We start from the raw sequence: 21,917 nt of genomic DNA on the forward strand, positions 1-21,917 counted from the left end.
GCGGGTGTGAGTGTGAAGTGTGTGTGCGCGGGGGAGTGTGCGGAGGGAGCGCGGGCGGCGGGCGGCGCGGGAGGCGGGAGGCAGGGCGCGGGGGAGGGGGCTGGGAGGGAGAGTGTGCGCGCGTGCAACTCCACTCCGGGGCTTTGTGCGAGCCCGGGCGATAGCATCCGCGGCGGCTGGAGGAGGAGCGGCCGGAGACGCGTGCAGCCCGCCCGCCAGCGCCCGGCAGCCGGGGCAGGTGGGAGCCCGCGCGCGAGCCGAGCCGACGCAAGCCGCAGCCGAGTCCGAAAGGAGCCCGAGCGGAGCCCAGGAGCCTCTCTCGCGGGGGGCCCGTGGGCGGCAGCCGGGCTGGGCGGGCGCCGGCGGGGCGGCCCCCCAGTAAGATGTGCGCGGCGCCGCGGGGCGCCCCCCACTCGCAGCGGCGCTCAGGAGCCGGGCTGCTGGGCCAGGCGGCGCCTCGGGGGCTGCTGCGCGCCCGCGCCTAGAGCTGCCGCCCCAGGGAGCCCGCCACGGCCGCGCCCCGGGCACGCTCGGCGGCGCCCAACGATGACCGCTCCCTGGCGGCGCCTCCGGAGTCTGGTTTGGGAATACTGGGCCGGGCTCCTCGTGTGCGCCTTCTGGATCCCGGACTCGCGCGGGATGCCCCACGTCATCCGGATCGGTAAGGGCTCCCCGGAGCCGGGGGTCTCCGTGCGACCGGGCGGGGGCGGGAACGGGGGGCCACTGTACGCGATCCCAAGAGATTTCCCACCCTCTCTCCGCGCTGCTGGGGCCGGGTGACCACCAGCTCGTCCCGGTGAGGACAAAGTTCCAAAGCCGGGGTCATGGGCCTTACTTATTGGACAGGAGGCAGCCGGGGTGCGGCGGGCGAGGGGCCCTTGGCGCGCTTCTGGGAGGCCAGAGCTGGCAGAGTGTAGCGAAGCGTTCCGGTCCCAGCCCGAGTCGCGGGCGCATTTCCCGGCCATTGCCAGCAGGACCGGCCGCAGACCGAGTTCTGGGACCCGGCTTCTCCGCGAAGCGGCACCCCTGGGGAAGGCGCCAACTTCTCTTCCTTCCTCGTTCCCCGAGGGCCCCTCGCCCCCACCTGGGGTAGGGCTCGAGCGGCCGCGGCGGGGACGCAGGATCTGGCTTCGCATGACAAGGGCGGCCGGTCTTCTCTCCCGGTGGCTGCCCTCGGCCTCGGTGGCCCCCGTTCAGCCCCGTGGCGCGGGGCAGGGGAGGGGCGGCCCCCGCCGGTCGCTCCAGCCACCCGTCGCAGCCGAGGCCTCTCCTCCGCCTGGGGCAGCGCAGGCAGGGGGAAGGGAACGACGGAGCCCGCCCAGCGCAGCCAGAAAAGGCGACAAGAGGGATGCGAGTGGATTTTAAAGTTAGCCGAAATCCCTCCGCAACTGGCGGCGGCCGGCGGGGCTGCGTGCGGCGTTCTGGGGCTCTGGCGTCCCCGCGTCTCTTCTCGCCAGAGTCTCTTACTCGGGGTTTTAACTTTGTTGAGGCATCCTGTAGGCAGCGCTCCGGGCTGTGCGGGATGCCTCCGAGTGTTCCAGGCCTGAGACCGCCAGGGCTGGGCCCGGCCTGGCCACGCGGGAGCCTCCGCCAAGCAGGCCCTGCGCCCGCCACCAGGCCGGAGACCTGGGCCGCCTGGGTTCGCGAGGCGCCACCACCAGCATCTGGCACAAGGAGGCCAGAGCTCTGCTGAGCCAGGACCACCTTCCTCCCCTGTGGCTCTAATCTAGGCTCGGACTCTGGGCTGCCGGCACCGTGAGGGGGTGTAGGGAACCAGTGTCGAGCTTGGTTTCTCCACTTGAGGTTTTCCTAGGAGGCAGTCAGAAATCTGTCTCTCTCCTGGATTCCAGAGCCTCTTGAACTGGACATCTGGACGAGGGTAGAGCACAGTCCTCAGCTCTGCCCACCCTGGGGTCTTTCCCTTTACGCCCAGGACCCTGGCAGGCAGACATTGGAGGCAGAGGAATCCAGGCACCCGACTCTGGGGACAGCCCTCGCGACCAGGCTTAACCCTTTGCAGCCCAGTCTGCTCCTGGCAAGACAAAAATATCTCTTCTATCTCTGCACCTTTGCCTGCCCCAGCGCCCAGTTGGGTCACCATTCCAGGAGCAGGCAGCCCCCTAGTAGTGGGCCAGTTCTTTCTTTATTCCCTGCTTCTTTCCCTCTGTTTTTTTTGTGGGCCTGCATGGTAGGGTGCCCTTGGGAGAAAAGAGGGGACCCAAAAGGTGCTATGCGCGCAGCCCATGCATTGCAGGTCCCTCTTCCGTGGTCCTTCCTCCACAGGGGTGGGATGGGCACGCTCCTGCCCAGCGTCAGGGGTGGCAGTGTTTGGGGGCCCAGGAAGAGAAGGAGCAGGTGAGGGAAGCCCCGGAAGGCTGAGCTGAGGAGGGGCAGGATGATGTATCCTCACCCGCTCCCTCTTACTGTGAAACTGACTTGCACTGGAGGACTCCTCACTGCCCTGAGGGGAAGCCCGAAGGCTGCCCGCCCTTTCTTGGGTTCACCGTGTAATAATGCAATTAAGGATGGCAAAGCCCTCCTCTCTTCTAATCTTCTTCGTATTAAGCCCCAGGATTAATTAGCGTGTTGGCCCAAGCCGTTTATATCCAAGAGCCCTGCCCCGTTTGATTCCCAGCCCGAGGACTGGGGTGTTGGGCCGAGGCCGAACGTGACTGCCGGAGCTGTGCCGGATTGGATGGAGGATGGGAAGGCTCTGAGGCCCCTGGGCTTCTCTGGAGCTTCCTGGGGAGCTGAACTTCTGTCCTTCTGAGCACAGGCTGGAGTCTCAGCTGGAGCCAGGGGCTACAGTGGACGTGGCACAGAGAGACACACACACGCAGAGAATCTCATGCTGAAACCCAAACACAGCATGTTGGCTGGGCCTGATGCCATCTCCCTTTTTCTCTCTCTCCCCACCCCTGGGATCTCAGGGCTCTGGCTAGGGCCGCAGGAATTGAGGCCTTGGAAATTGGGCTCCGGCGTGTGCTGGGTGCTTCTGGTTCCCAAGACTGGTGCCTGAGCTGGCTGCGCTGACAGCCGAATCTTTGCCCAGCAGGCAGGCGTCGCCTAGCACCAGCCTGGGAGAGGGGTTTTCTGCAGGTGTGCAAGGGGCTCTCTGGGCCGGGGAGCAGCGTACCTGCTCCCTCTCTTTGTGCCTTTTTTTGGGGACTGAAATTTCCTCTTAGACAAGGAGATGGATAGCTCAGCAGTGTGACAGAGTGTTCAAACAATCCGTCTTGAATAGATGAATTGCATTGCTCTGTCTTTTTGTAATTGTGTCTATCAGAGGGAGAGGTCAAGGCATTGATTGCTTGGATGGTTTGCAAGTAACAAAGGAGAGTAAGGAAGAGAGCGAGGGAGAGACTGTAATTGGATTGTAGTCTGCAGGAAAAAAGTGATCATTGATTATTTTATATGAATATGCGGAAGATGTATTCTGCGTGTGGTTATCAAGCGTTGCTTACTGAAGGTTTTCAAGGCATATTGTTCAACATTTTATTATTATTATTATCATCGTTCTTATTGTTCAGATGGATCCCCGTCTTAACTCACAGAAAGCAGCTTAACGCATGGGTCCTCTCAGTGCTTCAGTGGCCTCATGCAGGGACCTGGATTTCCTGGTTACGTGACCTAGAAGCTGAAGTGGAGGGGCCCTGGGCTGGGAGCCAGGAGGCCTGGGTTTTCTGCTCTGCCTTCCACCAGTTTCCTGAGCCATCTTGGTCAAATCACACTCTCCCACCCACCTGGAGCCTCAGTTTTCCCATCTGTAAACTATTGAGTTGGCCGTGATGGCTGGGGATATTCTGTGGTTTCAAAGTTCCCTTTAGTGCAGGCTGGTGGGGACTGTCAGTGCCATAGTAGGTTTCACGGCTAGATCATCCCTCGTGTTACATACATACTGTAGGATAGAGGGCCAGCCTGGAATTTGAAAAGGGAGACAGACAGTGGGGCGGTAGCTGGGGAGCTAGAGTGGACGATGGTGATCTCTAGCCAGCCGGGGATGGGGGGTGGGGCGGGAGGTTCCGAGCCAAATGGCTGCAGAGACATAAAGCAGGTGTGTGTGGAGGGGTGGGAGGTGGGAGGGAAAGGCTGGCTCAGCACTGGCCCCTCCGAGCATCTACAGACAGAGCAAAAGAGTTTCTAGGCTCTGAGCCTGAGCTGGGGGCAGGGGTGGAGGAGGGGGGTGGCGCGGGGTAGCGGGTACTGCAGTCTGTCCCAGGGACATGAGGTCCCCTCGCCCAGAGTTCCCAAGTCAGCCCTGTCTGCATCTCCTGCGATCAGTTCATCCGAATGGTCCTGAACGTTCGTCTCCTGAGTTTGGGAGCTGCTATGCGTAAAACAATGAGAAATTTCTCACAGTGACTGGTGATGCGCTGAAACATCCCGCTGTGTTGAGCAGACAGGCGCTGAATGAAGATCAATAGGGTTTTCCCCCCTGGAAGCAAATAGCTTCAGACAAGACCTGGGAGTGGCCCGAGGGGCCTTAAAAAGCATTAACTTCCGGAATTTCTGCCTCCACTTTATAGCCCAGCTGCTCCTGTCAGCCCGGGCTTCCCTCCTTCTCGAGCTGGAGTTTCATTTCTTCTTGATGCCTGCCTCGCACTGCGCTAAACCGTCTTTTGACGTCAGGATGATCTGGGGTTTTTAGAGGTGGTTGATGCGGGGTGAGCCAGCACAGTGTCCCGACCAGGCCCTTCCAAGGTCACTCGCATCCCCCTGCTGCCGGCATGACAGTTGACTTCAGAAGTCCAGCCCACTGTGCTCTTTCAAAAGCGCTCTGAGGGGCAGCTCTTCATCCCACCCTTCAAAACGCAAGGCTGCTTGGCTGCCTTTAGGATCCTTCGTGGGGCCTGTGAGCCTCCCTGCCAGTGCCATTGTAGGTTTCACAGCTAGATGAGTCCCCACCTTCCCACAGGCCCCGCGTCCCTGCCCCAGGAAACAGCCACCTCCGTGGGGAGGGGGAGGCACAGATGCCCTATGGGTACAAGAACAACCCCATCCTCGGGGGTGGGGGCGTGCAAGGTCATATGCAGAGGAGGCTCAGGGCTGCTCTTTTAGGGGAAGACCTGGTTGTGCTCCACCACTGGCACTGTTTCGGATCTGCTGAGGCCAGGCTTCGTCCAGGCTGTCGCACTCAGCTGCCCCAGCCTCTGCCTCCTTCTGCTTCCGCCTGCGCCCTGCCTTGCTTGTCAGGACCCTCCAGAGGGAACCAAGAGAGCTGATGTTCCCCCTTGGCTGGGCAGCAGCAGAGAGGAGCCCTGGGCTCCCCAGGCCCTGCCTGGCAGCAGAGAGGACTGAAACTCCAGGAGCAGGGCCCTTCCTCTGGGGCCTGCCCCCAGCGGGCCCTGGCTTGTCCTCCCGGGGAGCTCTGGATGGACAGGTGGGCCAGGGGCGGGCCTGGTGCAGACAGGCCTTGGACTAGTTCGCTGGAATAGCTCTTCTCGCAGGTGCTGATTCCCCAGCAGCAGCGCCAGGGGGCAGTGTGCCTGTGCTGAGGTGGCCGTAAGTCTCCTGCCTGGGACCCCACCTGGGTCTGGAGCGAAATCAAAATAGGAAAACAACACACAACCGCAATGCAATGGCCCTGGTTTATTGAGCACTTACTAGCTGCCCGGGACTGTGCTTTTCCAACAGTGACTGGTGATGTGACTAGTAAGTGCTCGAGACATGTAGCTGTCGCATTTTTTTTTCCTCGCCATCTGGTTTAGCCTTCACAAACACCCTGCAGATATTATCTTCATTTTGCAGATGAGGAAGCTAAGCTTGGTGAGGTCACTTGCCCAGGATCACGTGGCCAGTGAGTGGTGGATGCAGGATAAGAATTCCCGCCGGCCTGACCCCAGATCCTGTGCTTTTAACTGTCTGTGTAGTCGGAAGATGGGAAGCACTGATTTTCGTATGCGCTGAGTGCAACGCCCCCTCCCCCCATGGTTCTGGGTGCTGAGTGCAACGCCCCTCCCCCCATGGTTCTGGGTGCTGAGTGCGGCCTCAGAGGCCTGGGCTGTATGAGCTTTGCAACATTTAACCCTACCAGTGCCGGTTTTCACTGTCAGACTCTCCTTGCTGATGGACCAAGTGGTAGTTATGCTTCCTGTAGGGGAAAGATAGGAATGGTCTTTCCCACCCCTCCCGCATGTGCAACGCATAACTGTACACTGACTACACCCCAACTTGTCCAGGCGTCTGGACTCTGCCTAACACTTTTTTTTTTTTGTGGTATGCGGGCCTCTCACTGCTGTGGCCTCTCCCGATGCGGAGCACAGGCTCCGGACGCGCAGGCTCAGCGGCCATGGCTCACGGGCCCAGCCGCTCCGTGGCATGTGAGATCTTCCCAGACTGGGGCACGAACCCGTGTCCCCTGCATCAGCAGGCGGACTCTCAACCACTGCACCACCAGGGAAGCCCTCTGCCTAACACTTTAATCTGAGCCCGAAATAAAGGTTGGACTCTCCCTTGGTTGTGTTCAGTCCACCCACAGGAATCCCTCTACTCTGGAAACTCCAGCCTACATGTCACCCTGGCAGCCACCAGGCTGTCCTCAAAGACATCATCAGAGCGTTGAGGAAATCCCAGGGCCCTGTGTCTGTGTCTCCCTTCATCCTCTTCAGCTAGTGGCCTGGCCAGAGAAGGTGGCCAGCAAGTTAGTTCTTGTCCTCCCTTCCTTCCCAATCCCATCTTCCCTCCAACATCCTTTCCAGGCTAATAGGTTTTATGGTCATTTTATTTTTAAGCAAGAGCCACATTCCAACCTTCTAAATAGAGCCTGCATTGCTGTGAACTGAGACTGGTGGACAATAGGAGGGTAAGGTCCTCTGACACTGGGCCCAGGAATATGTGTTGCTGTCCCGCAGACACTGTGGGTTGGATGTGGGGACCTGGGTGCAAGAGCTGCCCAGTCCCCCCTTCCCCATACCACGTCTGCAAAAGCAGAGGAGAGCCCACGCCTACCCTTCTCCTACACCTTGTTCCTTCTTCCAGGGGACACAGGGAGACTGGGTTATGGTGGCTGCAGGTACTGACCTGTTCTCGAAGTGGGGAAACTGCACTGCTCAGAGTGCCCACAGAAGTGACTGATTCAGAACAGGCACGATTGGAGGGGTCATGTTATTTTCCAGGGCCTCAGTTTCCCCATCTGTAAAGTGGGGATGAGACTTCCTGCCTCATGGAGTCAAATAGATGGGATGTCATTTCAAAAAAGCTTAAATGCTGTTCAAATGCCAGCATTTCTTCTTGTTTTTGTTGGAGGAGAGGAGTCTGACTCCAGCACAGGGCGGGACTGGGGTGAGGTGAGGGAGGCGGCAGGGGAGCAGGATTTAAGGAGGCGGTCAAGTGGTGACCCTGCTCTTGCATGACTGAACGTGACAGTGAGCACCTCCTTAAATTTTGTACCCCAGGTGCCTCACTGGCCTGTACCTATTACCACCTGTGTTTGTTCTGAAGTCCCTGTTTTCTTCTGCTTCTCTTTGTGCTCCAGACACCGAATCCTAATTGAGCGTGATTGAGAGAGGGGAGAAGACTGGATTGAGGGCAAGGGCACTAGGTTTGAGGACAACAGGTCATTCTGATTTTGCTTTTGTTTCCCTTCAGCCACATTTTATAGCTGCTGGGCCCCTGAGCGCTCGGCCCCCACCTTACCTTGGTTTATTTCCTTCAGAATTACCGGCAGGGTCCACACTACCTCAGCGCCAGCCAGGCTCTCCCCTCCCCACAAAGCTCGGGTTCCCACGTTCCTCTCCTTGCTTCCTTTGACCTTTGTACCTTGTTCACTAATGCTCACTGGCCTTGGCTGTAGCTATACTTGTGGGTATGTGCAGGGCTTTCTCTAGTAAAGAAGTTTTTGGTGTCAAAAAATATATTTCATTGATTCTAAGATTGACTCTTCGCCCCACATTTTCACATCTCCGACATCAGTCTGTGTCTGACGTGTCAAGTCCGAGTTGACGTGCAGGATTTTTTCTTTCTTGGCACCTTAAAATGTGATGATGGTATGTCTCGGGTTTGATGGGATGTGGTGGATCTGAGTTTGAGTGGGAGTCTAACGTGCTAGCTGTGTGACCTTGGGCAAGTCACTTCACCTCTGAGCCTCCATTTCCTCATCCACAAGGAAGAAATATTAATATTGGGTTAAACCATATTCAGCCATGGTTTATAGGTCAAACCATATTTGACCTATAAAAATTTCATATGGTTGAAACTTATAGGGTCTTCACGGGGTTGGTGTGAGGATTAAAGGAGATAAAGTATATAAGGCTCTTGGCACAGTGCCTGGTAATAAATGTTAGGAGGAAAAGGATTCCCCAGCAGTGGAGGCTGTGCCTCCGCCATCAGACTCGGAGCTCCGAGGCTATCTGCTTCTTATATACCGTCTGCCTTGTGCCAACCTTGTGATCAGTACCCCATGCAGCTCAGTACATGGTATCTGCCCATTTCTGACATACCCATATGCCCAGCAGTGGAATGGATGTCTCCGGCAGCCTGTGACAGTTACCTGCCACAGTTACCTGCTCCCTGCTAGGGAGCAAGAGGGGTGCTCTTCTGAGGATGCTCCTATATGTCCAGAAGCTCCCAGACTCCTCCTAGCCTGTTATTTATCACACACCTGAAGCCCACGGGGTCTTGGTCCTTCCCTACATTTGCAGCGTTTTAACTGAAATGTGTTTTGCATGTATGCAGAGCTGGGAAGACCCTGGTTGTGGGATGCTCTTGAGGGATTGGTCCAGGGAGTCCTGATCAGTCCTCTTGGATATGGAGTCCAAGCTTGCTTCCGGAGCAAGCCAGTGCAGAGAGGGTCTGCAGCTGGAGGCTGGGCCCCAGGGGATAGACACTGCTGGCTCTGCTGGGAGACACCAGGTAATGAGGCCACAAAAGCGGGGGAGGAGAGAGTCCCCATGGTGATGTTAACAGATCGGAGATAATGAGATGGAGTGATATCTGGGGGGGAGTGGCAGCTTCCACTTCAAATCCTTTGGTGCTGTGCTGAATGGTGGTTAAGGAAGGCAGAGGGAAAAAGAGGGGGGAGATGGAGCTAAGATTCCAGTTTGTGTGAAGAGGGTTCCAATCCATAGGAGACAATTAAGTCTTGTGCTGTTAAAGGGACTGATGCAGACAGGCTGCGATGGAAGGGGGTTTATAGAGTTCTCAGAACCACTGCAGGGATGAGCTCTTTAAATATAGGAACGAGAGAGACTTCTGCAAAGCCTTCCTGCATCTGCTTTGCAGAACTGAAATATGCTATTCCAAAAAGCCTGCCCAATTGGGCGGAAAAGCAGAAGCAGGGAGCCAAGGCCTTCCCAGGGCTCCAGGCATCACATTTCCTGTCTGTGGTGAAGAATCACAGAATCCACGCTGAAAAGAACCCCGGGGGTCAGTCTAGGCCTCCGCTTCTCCAACGTTAACATGCATCAGAATCACCTGGAGCGCTCAGTAAAATACAGACCCCAGAGCTTCTGATTCAGTGGGTCTGGGTGAGGCCTGAGAATTTGCATTTTAATAGGTTCCCAGATAATGCTGGTGCTGCTTATCTGAGGACTACACTTTAAGTACCACTGTTCTAAGTCACTGGAGGACCCCCCCTGCCCCCCATAGGTGGATATCTCGTCTCTGCTTGAATACCACCTGTAACAGGAAACTCACCACTTTTCAACCGTGCTTTGTTCTTTATTGCAAACGTATGGGCCGACTCCAATCTTTGTTGCAAAATTTCCCCTAAAATTGGTTTTCCTGCAGTTCTGGGGAAGGCAGTAGGACTTGGACGTTGAGAGTATTGGTTCTGAAATCCATCTGTCTTGAGTTTGAGCTCTCATTCCTTCCTTCCGGGCTGTGTCACTTTGGGTAAGTCACCTAACTTCTCTAAGCCTAGATTTCCTCACCTGTAAAATGGGGATAGTAATAGATTTGACTTCATGGGATCATTGTGAGCATTAATGTGACTGGCCCCAAGGAAGTTCTGAATACATTTTAGCAATCTAACTTGTGGATAAGCTCACAGGTTCTGGAATCCAGCAGCCTGAGTTTGAGGGCTGCCTCCATCATTTCCCACCTGTGTGATCTTGGGCAAATTATTTAATCTCTAATAATAATAATAATAATAATACCTGCCTTACGGGGTTTTTATAAGGATTAAATGAGTAATGCATGTAATGTGTTTAGACTACAGCCATGGTAAGCACTCACTAAATGTTATCCATTGCTCTTAATATTATGCTTACGCCGACCCCGGATTCTGGTTTGGATTTGCGCCCTGTCCCACAGCGCAACCCTACAGAAATATAAAGGCATTTCTCCGGACTAAAGGTAACGAATTCTTTCAGCATGGTGTCCAGAGCTGACCACAGTCCTGCTTATGTATTAAAAACAGTAAACTCATCCTCTCCTCACATCTCAGCGTTGGTGTCTACTTAACACCCCCGGATTATTTCAGGCTTTTCTGCAGCCGTTTCACTCTGTTGATTTATACAGGGCTGGTGGTCTCATGAGATCACAAGGTCTTTTATGCAGGCACCGCTGCCCATCTATCATTTCTCTCATCCTCTCTGTGGCAGTTGATCTTTCGAGGCTGAAGGCAAGACCTGTCATTTATCCCTGGAAAATCCTATCATTGAACCTTCAGGCAGTTTTTCTGGCTCTTTGTTTCTGGACCACCAAAGCCTGTTCCCATCTATCCATCCTTGGGAGGTGGGCATGGATTTCACCCTCTTCTTCCACCTCGGCCTGCTCCAGGGGTCTGTGATAGAGAAGTAAGTGGTTATTGGCCTGCAGTGTGGTTGAGGTTGGGAACCGCAGATGTGGACAGTGGAGTTTTGTGGCTTCCTTTCTGTCGTCTGGCATGCTTCTTGCCATCTGAGCCTGGGACGAGCATGCCTTCCCTCACTTCAGCCATCCCTGCCATCAACACATTAGGCAGGAAATAACCAATGTCAGAGTCTGTTGGTTTATTCAGTGGTCTTAGATCCACTACCCTACACTTTAACCAGCTTTGAAATCCCACTGGGTTCCTTGTGCTTTCAGGCCCTTTATGACCTGCTGTGCTTGGCATCTCTAGACTCATGCACTGTCCCTCCTTGCCTCACACACACTCTCTGCTCCTCTGTACCAAACATCCAAGTCCCCAGCAAGCACTGTGCCTTCCCTCACACTTGGCCTCTTCTCTTGCTGTTCTTTCTGACTGACTTCTAGTTATCCTTCAGGTCTCAGCAAACATGTATTCCTCCAGGAAGCCTTTCTTGACTCCCACATCCTTCTGTGAGTCACCACAGCACCCTGAACTTCCTTTGTCATAGCACTTACTGGATTGTAATTCTTGGTTACCTTAGAGAGAAGCTCTCTTAGAGACAAGCGTGGACCACAGCTGGCTTATTCACCACTTTCCCCATGCATCTAGCATCGTGTGTGGCACACAGTAGGTGATTAATAACTATCTGTTAAATCAGTGAATGCCTTGATACATACAGTCATTTGAATATAAGTCCACCTAACCTTCCTAACCTTCTCATTCAGCTCAACACTTTTTCCATATTGTCAACAAGGATTTCATGAAAGACGTTGTTAGATTCTTCTGTGAAGTCAGTGTCCTAATGCTGTCCATGGTGGTGTTCTGCTCCATCGGTTCAGCACCTTCTATGCCAAGACCTCTCCCGTGAGGTCTGCTGGGCACAGCTGGAGTGTTTAGGGGAGTGGGCCTTTCTTTCTCAGGCCTAGAACTCGTCTTTATATCCATTGTCTGGTTCATATCATGATGAATCTTTTCTCGAGAGAGGCACAAGCTGTCGACTTCAAGAAGAGGCAAAAGAAAAGACCATGATCCTCTTGTCTTTTCTGACGTCTTCCCTCTCTCCTTCCCATTTGCCCCTCGGCATCTCTGCTGCTCCCTCTGGGAACTGAACCATGGAAGAGAACTTCTGCGGTTCCATCCTCAACAGACGGGTCACTCAATTAGTTTCCAGGCAGAACTGTAGCTGTGCCGCTTGTGCTACCACCAGCCACAGGTCAGGCTTCTCCTTTTCCTGTTTACGCCACATCACTAGATCCTGCCGGGATGTGTAGACAACAGGTTTACATGACAGGTTTGTGTCAAGTGAGGTGTTGACAGTTAACCTGGAGAGTCAGGCTGTACAGACAGTCAGCCTGGGCCATTTAACCCTGGGAGCATAAACGCCATCCACAGTGGGTTTAGCGAGTGTGAACGTGTGCGCGCGTGTGTGTGTGTGTGTGTGTGTGTGTGTGTACTTGTAAGGGACGACCAATGGAAGGGTTGCTTCTCAGGCACAAGCTTCCCAAAGTGGGGCTCCACAGCCATTCTTTATCCCAAGCCTGATGAGTGACTACAGTGACTTTACTTTGGATCAGTGGGGAAACTGAGGGCTTAAGTGATGGTCCCAACTCCCGGCTGACCGGGCTGACCTGTCTACAGAATTCGTGTAGCTGAGAGTGAGGGTGGGACAGGTTTGCAGGGAAGCACCGAGCTTCCCCTCCTGAGACTAGGACCTCCTCTTTCTTGCTTCTCTCCCCAAGGAAACAGGTGACACATTGTGAGCAGAAAGAGCCTGTTGCCTACATGACCATTTTTCCTGCCCAGTTTAAGAGAGGTGACAGCCGTCTATTTTACTTGTCTCATAACATCGAATCCGTAAATAAAATATGGGTGAACTCTCAGGTTTAGTTATGGCTGGTCCATGGGGACTGAGGGCTGGGGGAGAGTTGAGCAGAGAGATTGGATCCCTGGCTTCTTACAAGAGAAGCTGAGCCTCGTCTCTTCCTCTGGATCCAGAAAGTCTTCCTGTGCTGGAGGAGGCCAGGCAAACTCATCCTGTTTGACAGTCTCTGAGTCCGTGGAAGAACCAGAACACAAGTGGAGGCACTCCGAATGTCAGAACTACAGGAGTACAGCACCTGCCCCACTCTTTTCTCTCACAGGTTGGGAGACTGAGGAATGAAAAGGGGAAGTGACTTGTGCCACATCCCTTGGTGAGCCATGGAAAAATCAGATGAAAACATGGGTCCCTGACCCACCCCCAGTCTATTAAGAAAATCGCATCCACTCTCCTATTACACACACACATTTGAAGCCTTAAATTTGCAGTCTTAAGAGACTAGATTTTTCAGTGTGGCAAAACAGACCTACAAAACCTCTATTTCACATTGAGGGAGAGATACAAATCACATTCCTATGTGTTTATGAAAGCTCGTAGATAATGATAACACCCTGTGTAGTCCTGGGAGCGGCAGGGAAATTAAGGTCCACCGCAACCTCTGCGTTCAGCACCACGGAGAGCAGCCAGGCCCTGGGGTAAGTGAGTGGGCGCCACCTGCGTGCTGATTCTTACAGTAGAGGCGATGTGGTTATTGTAAGGTCTTGCTAAACAGGCATTCTTTTTCCAAATGCTATTCCTCTAGGACTTTGCTGTTCGTAAACCAGACTGAGGTGTTGAACAGGTACACAGTAGGCTGGTAAGAACGGTTATTTGTGGTCGTTCAAATCGAGTTGCTCACAGTAAAAGAAAATGGAGTGAATGGATAGAATTTTCTCCTTTTTTTTTCCTCCCACATAATTGTTCTCAAACCTTCGCTGCCTTGTATGGCTTGTCTGCTAGGGAGCAGTAGCAGACGACAAAATGAGTGAACATTCCACCGTCAAATATCACACCTGATACCAAGCATCAGCGTGTCAGCACCATCTTTCACATTGCATTTGGTAAGTAGGATAAGTTATGTATTTTTATCCCGCTAAATGTGATTTCTTAAAAGTATTTTGTGTGTTATTATTTCCTGAATCGTGGAGCCGTGCATACCTATAATAGAGCCATGTTTTCTGCTAGTAAATAAAATTACTCCTCGTTCAGGTGATGGGAATTAAATGTGTCACAGCTTTGTGGCATTCCCCAAAGAACCCCAGCAGAAACAGGTGCCCCACCACCTGGATGTGTCTGAGAAGCCTTGTGATCGGGCTGCGTGTTGACAAATGTCTCTCCCAGCCAGGAAAGTCACGCCATGAGCGACCTCAGCATACCTCAGAGAAAGGGGGAGTTTTGTCCATCACTGGGGTACGGAGAGTGGCTGAAACACCTGGACTCGAAGCCAAGGGCATAGGAGGCTGAGAGCGTTAGAAAGATAGAGTCTGATGGATTGGCATTGGCCTCTGAACAAGGAGGGAGGCTTAGGTAAATGGGCTCCCAGGATTTAAGGAGGCAAGATGACACCTTGAAGTCATACTGCAGATAGAAAGATCTGGATTGGGCAGGAAAGAGTAAGGCTACTCCGGGGACCCTGGATCGAGACATCTTAGTGAGAGGGGATGGGGGTTTTTGCTGCTCCTGCTGAGATTCTTAGAATCAGAAAAATCTGCTTTGGAAATGTGGCTATTTTTATGCTGCTTGTAATTTAGTGTTTATTTCCTGTCTTTTTCACATGCTCTTTGGGCTGACTCATTGATTCACCAAACATTTCTGGATCGCCCGCTCTTGTGTACTGCAGAGTACCCAGGGCAGGGGATAGCGGGGGTCTGGGGGGATGGCTCAGCATCTCTGGACCTGGTGGCATCTGAATGGCCTCATGGTAGGTCCAAATAGGTGACCTTAAGTGATAGCCATGGTTCCTTGAACAGCTAGGTTCATATAGTTCAGGCTAGAGCCCTGTACTTAGATCTTCCTTGTTCTTCCGTGTTCTGGGGAGGAGTACTGAGGCTCAGAGAAGACAAGAGACAAGGTAAAAATCACACAGTAGAGCCAGCTGGGAAGCCACATCTCTTCCCTCTCACCCTTCAGTCCTGCCCTTGTTCTTGCCCTTGCTCCTAAATCATTTCATCATTTATGTTGTTCTGAGAGTTTTTTCACCCCTGAGCTGTCAAACCCCATCCTCAAGCCCCACCCAAGGTTCATTTTGGCCAGTTCTCGGTCTCTTGGTAGAAGTGACTTAACTTTCCTAGATAGCGTGGGTACGTGTGTAAGTAGGAAGGAAAAGGTTAACAGGGCTTAGTATCCAATTTTTCATGTTTCCAAAGGATCCGATTCTGTCTCCTTGGTGAGAAAGTTCTTCTTTGTGGCCAATTCAGAGTCTTCCTGCTGCCGTGTAAAGCCATCTCATCCAGGATGTGACATTGGCCATTCATGGGGTTTGGGAGGAGACATCTACAGAGTGAGATAATTGGGAGCTAGTAGCTTCAGGGGCTTCTTTTCCCTGGGGCTGTAGCAAAGGAGCTCTCAGACAATTAAGCTGAAACGGCTGCACTTTCACTCACATGGGTTTGGACAGATTTATAATATTTTCCTTTTTAAAAAATTGGGATTTTTTTTCATGGAGACAGTGATTTATGGAATAATCAATTTCTTTATCTACCTAATCCATGGGAGTGATCTATCCGTGTAGGTATCAATTTCTCCCAGAGGCTGGGGGGAGTGGACAGCCTTTGAGCCCGAGTCATCCAGCAGAAGGCAGCTTTTTCCGGGAGCTAATGTGATCCCAGATCTGGATCTGAGGCCTGTAGTAAGGAAGGGGTGGAGCTCCTGCAGCCTCACTCTTTGAGCAAAGATGCTAATTCTTTCTCCTCATCAGTCTTAGCCCCACCCAAAGAGGAGTGAGGTGTAGTATGTGCTGTTCCCGTCATACAGGTGTGGAGACTGAGTGCCAGAGAGGATGCTCAAAGACCAGAGGTTGGAGACGAAGTCAGGAGGGGTTATCTCTCAATCTTTGAGGACTGCGGCATAGAAGAGGGGGCAGACTGATCCTATAGGTCCCAGGAGAGAATTGAGGCCAGTTGGGTTACGGTCCAAGAAGGCAGAATTTGGTTCAACACCAGCTGTCTTGTAGTCAGTGATCTTTGAAGATTAAGTGAGATACCTTGGGCATAGTGAAGTTTTCTTGCTGTGGGAGATGTTCAAGAACAGATTGGCCTGGGATGTTTCAGAGGGGCTCTGAATTCCTTTCAGAGGAATATATATGAAAATATATATGAAATATATGAAATTCTAGGTATCCTCAACTGTGCAGTTAGAGATGCTATAACAATTCGGGCTTTCTGAGTTCCCTAAAAGACCAGGACTGTGCCTGCTCTGGGTTACATAAACTCCATTAAGGCTGAGCTCAGCATGGTGGTTGCAAAGAATATTCTTAAAGTCAGACCCTTCCCTGCATGTCTTCTACAGCAGTTCATCCCTTGGCAGTACCCTTGGGTCAGAAAGGAACCTGGTGGCTGCAGCCAGCTCCAGGGAGGGCCCATCAACAATTACGAGCAGTATAATGCCGAATACATTGGCATGCCCGATGTCACTTAATTTGCACGTCTCTCTGACGTAGGGATGGTGACCATCTTTTGCAGATGTAGAAACTGATGTCTGAGAGAGATGGATGGCCCAGAGTCACACAGCTGGTCGAGGTAGAGTTTTGTCCTCTGATTCACACATGCAGTTGGTCGTTCTCACACGTGCAGTGAGCCTTTTCTGGGCACATGCTGTATCCCAGCCCTCTGTGAGCTGCCAGGACTGCAGGGTGAGCAAGACATATGTGATCCTGGCCTCATGGAGCTTGCAATGTAGTGAAAGACAGACATCAGAGAGTCATTACGAAGGTATCACCTCACACCAGTTAGAATGGGCATCATTAGAAAATCTACAGACAACAAATGCTGGTGAGGGTGTGGAGAAAAGGGAACGCTCTTGCACTGTTGGTGGGAATGCAAATTGATACAGCCACTGTGGAAAGCAGTAGGGAGGTTCCTTAAGAAACTAAGAATAGAATTATGACACAGCAATCCCACTACTGGGCCTATACCCAGAGAAAACCATAATTCAAAAAGACACATGCATCCCAATGTTCATTGAAGCACTATTTACAATAGCATGGAAGCAACCTAAATGCCCGTCGACAGACAAATGGATAAAGAAGATGTGGTACATATATACAATGGAATATTACTCAGCCGTGAAGAGGAACAAAATTGGGTCATTTGTAGAGACATGGATGGACCTAGAGACTCTCATACAGAGTGAAGTAATCCGAAAGAGAAAAACAAATATCGTATATTAACACACATATGTGGAATCTAGAAAAATGGTACAGATGAACCAATTTGCAAGGCAGTAGACACAGATGTAGAGAACAAGGACACCAAGGGGGGAAAGTGGGGAGGGGGTGGTGGTGGGATGAACTGGGAGATTGGGATTGACATATATACAGTAACGTGTATAAAATAGATAACTAATAAGAACCTGCTATATAAAAAATAAATAAATAAAATTTTTTAAAAGAAGAGTCATTACGGGCTCAAAGTGTGTTACAGAGGGAAGTGCAGGCTGCCAGGGGAACATCAGGAAGGGCTGCCCCAAGGAAGTGACGTTTGTGCTTTGACCTGAGGGAAGAGAAAGCGGTGGTTAGGTGATGGCGACGGGGAGGAGTGAGGGGTATGTTCTAGGCAGAGGGAACAGCACGTACAAATGCCCAAGGCACAGACAGTTGTGTTAAGTTGAAACTCTATGAGCTTTGGAGGTCAAACATGGTCAAGTATCAGCAATTTCATATGTTTGACACTAGTGTTTAAAAAACTCAAGCAAGTCTGATGTGAATGGAGCAGACAGAGGGCATGTTAAACAAATAAGGCCTGAGTAGTGGGGGTATGGAAGGCTGGATAACCCAAGGTAAGCAGGCTGAACTTTAGCCCCAGGGGACTGGGGAGCCATTGAGGACTTTATGAAGGGGAGCAACAAAACCAGATTGTAGCTTTGAAAAGTCATCCTAGTGGCCATGTGATGTGACTGCAGGTGTAAGGTTGGAAGCTGGGGGCACGTGGACAGGCATCAGGAAGCTGTTTAAATAGTCCAGGTAGGAAAGGACAGGACGATGTAGCATGGAGGGTTGGTTAAAGAACAAATGTCCTGTTTCCTGGTCCAGGGCTCTCCCCAGAGGCCGGGGCATCCCCTTTGCCCCAGGCCATGACGGGCATGAGCCACCCTTCCCGGGGCCACGCATCTGTTTTTTTTTTTTTTTTTTTTTTTTTTGCGGTACTCAGGCCTCTCACTGTCGTGGCCTCTCCCGTTGCGGAGCACAGGCTCCGGACGCGCAGGCTCAGCGGCCATGGCCCACGGGCCTAGCCGCTCCGTGGCACGTGGGATCTTCCCGGACCGGGGCACGAACCCGTGTCCCCTGCATCGGCAGGTGGACTCTCCACCACTGCGCCACCAGGGAAGCCCACGCATCTGTTTCTTGAGTCCTCCATCGATGGATGCCACATCCGCTGTCTGCGAGCTCAGCTGGGCCTCCAGCCCCATTTCATGGTTCCCTGGTTTGACCAGACAACCCTAGGCGTGTTGCGTCTCCTGGAGGCAGCGAGCACTCCTCAGGGGGTGGTGGTGGTGGTGGCTGCCCCCCTCGTAGCCTCTGCCCAGCCAGGCCTTCAGTGCGTCTTTGGTCTCTCTGACAGCCTGGCAGGGAGACTCGAGAAACGGGCTCCGTCTGGTCTTGGCTTTTCCCTTAGAAGCCTCCAAGGGGCCAGGAGCTTCCCTGTGGCTGAGCTGAAACCCCTTCTCCCACTGAGGGTGGAGCTGCCTTCCTTTTCCTTGGCAGGTGTGGTGGGAGGAGGGAGACCTCAGCCTGCAGGACGGGTGCAGGGGTCACTGATACCCAGGACTATGGCAGCAGGGGTGGGAGTGGCAGCCCCGCGCAGATCTGGCTGGGCTCTGCTTCCAGCACTCTGAGCTGATGAAATGTTACTATATTCGTGAAAATAATAATAGCGATCCCTCCCCTCGAAGGCTTACAACGTGCCAGACACTGCGCTAAGCATCTTCCAGGCATCCGGTCACTTAATGCAGCAGATGTAAGAGGTAAAGACTTTATCCTCACTTTGTAGATGAGGAGGCAGAACCTGGGGTGAGGCACACAGAGGAAGCATTCGTAGATGGTGGCCGATATCATCAACATCGTCGTCATGATTGCTGATGTTACTTTAAATAAGGGACATAGAGACCTGTCAGAGTGCCCAGTTCATAGTAGGTGCTCAGGAGTATTTATTGAATCTCTTTATACAGATTTGGGCGGAAAATGGGGTGAGCGGGCTGGGTAGGGAAACCAGCTTGGGACAAGGCTCTACCCAGCTCTGTCAGTCCGTGAGGCTCTCTGGCTCCCATTCCTCTAGCCCAGGGCTTTCTTAGCCCAGTCCCTCCCCTTTCTCATGCACGTGGCCCATCCCCCATTCCTCTAGCCGGGGCACCTGGATTCTCTGACCCCCCTGGGTGCCCTTTCCTGGCAGCTGCGAGTAATACAAGGACAGCCCTCAGTACCCCCTCTTTGGGCAGCGAGGGTGGATGACAAGACCCCCATCCTTCAGGTCTTCACACTGTGGTTGGCTTGCCCAGTCCCCAGCCACCGGCAGACCCCTCCCTTCACCCAGCCAGACAGAAGCCACTTCACCCGCAGAACCATCACCAGCTCAAGGCAGGCAGGGTTGTTTCTGACTCCCGTGCTTCTATTCTGTGCTCCCCATCTGTGCCCTCCCTTCTTTGGCCTCTTGCTGAGTTTCTTCTTTCTCTTTTCTTTCATACTTCATGTGCTATTGTACGTCTCACCTCTTCCAGAAAGCCTCGTCTGATGCACCCAGGCAGTGTGTTACAACCGTCCCTAAGCCTCCCCGGAGCCTTGCTCTAGCCCCCTTCATCGGTGCCAAAATACCTGCTTCCCCACTCTTCTCCCTCATGACCTCAGAACTTACAATGTTGGGGCTTGTAGACCTCTTGTATTTGCATCAGACTTTTTTCAAATCTTGTTATTAAAACTACAACACCTTCTGATAGTTTACACTCTTGAAGACAAACTCTGTGGCCTGGAATTCAAGGGATTCTCTTTCTGAACTCTGTTTCTAGGCTCTGCCCTCACTGCCCATCAATTTAATTGCAAGTTCCATTAGTTTTTTAAGTGAGTTAGCCCACATTCAAAAGTGGGGATGTTTGGGCTTCCCTGGTGGCACAGTGGTTGAGAGTCCGCCTGCCGATGCAGGGGACGCAGGTTCGTGCCCCGGTCCGGGAAGATCCCACATGCCGCGGAGTGGCTGGGCCCGTGAGCCATGGCCGCTGAGCCTGCGCATCCGGAGCCTGTGCTCCGCAACGGGAGAGGCCACAACAGTGAGAGGCCCGCGTACCGCAAAAAAAAAAAAAAAAAAAAAAAAGTGGGGATGTTTTATACAAAATCCAGGTTGATGGATTTCCAGGTTCTTTTCCCCACATGTCACAGCCGCCACCTCTCCTTAGCGTGCCTCCCCTGTGCCAGGGCCATTGACTGTCGTGCGTGGTGCCCTTTTTCTTGCAGTAGAGTTGAGAAGAAAAAGTAAAATGTTTTGTGTACCTGTGTGTTTATTATCAGGAGTAAACAGAAGACAAAGAGGGCCGTTTATTTCGAATGTTTCTCTCTCACCAGCCCTGCTTCGCTTTATGTTTCCTTTTGGCTCCTGTGGGCACTGTGTGCCCTGGACCAGGAGCTTCTCATAGACAAGGACCTTATGTCATTCTTATTTATCATATGCTAAAAGCTGTTCATTGAGCCCTATTCTCTCTTTTTTCTTTCCCCCCCATCTCTTTTTAACCCTCACCATAGCCCTAAGGTGGGTGTACTTTTCCCCGTTTTCCAGGGAAAGGATCTCAGCCGTAATGGGATGAGGTCACCCCTTCAGTAAGTGACAGTGTCGCCACTGGGATTCGAACACCCATCTGCCTGGCTCCAGCTCCATTCCCTGTGTATTCCCAGCAGCTGCCCCAAGCAACGCCCACAGTAAGCAATTAATAAGTGCCCAACAAATCTAATTGAATTCCAGAGTCACAGATGGGATGGAACCGGGTGGGAAACCTCCACCCCTTGTGGACAGTGACACGTTCAGGACGCTCCTGCTTCTTCCTTGCTTCTTTTGACCCCTGGCTCCACGAGCTGGTGCTGTGTATCTCTAGGGTAGCATCACCCAGAGTTAACACGGGCCAAGAGGGAAGTCTGCCATGGTTCCTTCGCTGTACGATGTCTTTGAGGTGCCAGGACACGGTGTGGGCATCAGAGCTCTGCCGGGGGATCTTAACAGCCTCTGTCCTTGTTCGCTCCCTGCAGCACTCGCAGCGGCCACAGGCCCGTCACTCCGACACAGTCCCAGCAACTAACTGGGCCTGGATGATAGGCCACACAGACATGTGCCGTTTCCCATCCCCCTCCAGGCTCTGAGGTGGGATGCAAAGTTGGAGGCTCTGCGAAGCTGCCACTCCTGCTCTGGTGGGGTTTGGGGGAGAATGGGGATGAAGGGGAGAGGATGTGACCCCAGCCCAGGCAGGCCTGGGGTGCTGGGCACCCTCGTCCTGGCCAGGCCTTGGGCGGGGGGCACCTACAGTGATAGTGTGGGCTGTCTGGTGTCAAAGAGTCCCCTGTGGACGTTTTCAGGAGTGGCTTTTGGAGGGGGTGTTAGAATAGTGTCCGAGATCCTGAGATCTCATTATTCCGTCGGCCCCCTGGCGCCAGGTGGCAGTGGGAAGCTTCAGATTCATCTGGGAGATGTTTTCTTTGCAGACCCTCCAGCTTTCTGTACAAGTGGATTAAGTTCTGGACTCAATGGGGGTGCTTACTTTCCTGGTACTTGGGGCTGGCTCTGCCTTCTGATGGCTGCGATGTGCTTTGGGTATATGGCTTATCCCCCCAAATCCAGACGCTGGGATCCCGAGACTCAAACACACTTCTAGTCTGAGAATCTAGACATCCAGCCTTCCTGGGCCTGGAAGCAGGTCCCTTTCCAGGGAAAGTATCCTTGGTTGATGGTGTTGGATGTTGCAGCGGGGATGAGGAGGGACTTAGTCCTGATACCACCTGGGAGGGTGCCCGAGGCCACTTCCCTGGGCCAAGCTCAGTCCTGCCCACTGTAGGAACTGAAAGGCTCGACTTCCTGGAAATTGCAGCGGACCTGGAGGTCA

General features: G+C 52.9%; 1 protein-coding gene across 5 annotated transcripts in view; it reads left to right on the plus strand.

The window, feature by feature from the left end:
* Nucleotides 1-454: 454 nt before the first annotated feature.
* The window catches only part of GRIK3 (glutamate ionotropic receptor kainate type subunit 3), a 243,945-nt gene continuing 222,482 nt past the window's right edge, over nucleotides 455-21,917 (plus strand). For all 5 annotated transcript variants that reach the window (XM_060307754.1, XM_070045534.1, XM_030869066.3 and 2 more), the window contains exon 1: nucleotides 455-661. In XM_060307754.1, the coding sequence (XP_060163737.1) occupies nucleotides 547-661 (115 nt within the window). In that variant the 5' untranslated portion in view covers nucleotides 455-546. The remainder of the gene's footprint in view (nucleotides 662-21,917) is intronic.

Source organism: Globicephala melas, chromosome 1 (genome assembly GCF_963455315.2).
Source record: "Globicephala melas chromosome 1, mGloMel1.2, whole genome shotgun sequence".
NCBI lineage: Eukaryota > Metazoa > Chordata > Mammalia > Artiodactyla > Delphinidae > Globicephala > Globicephala melas.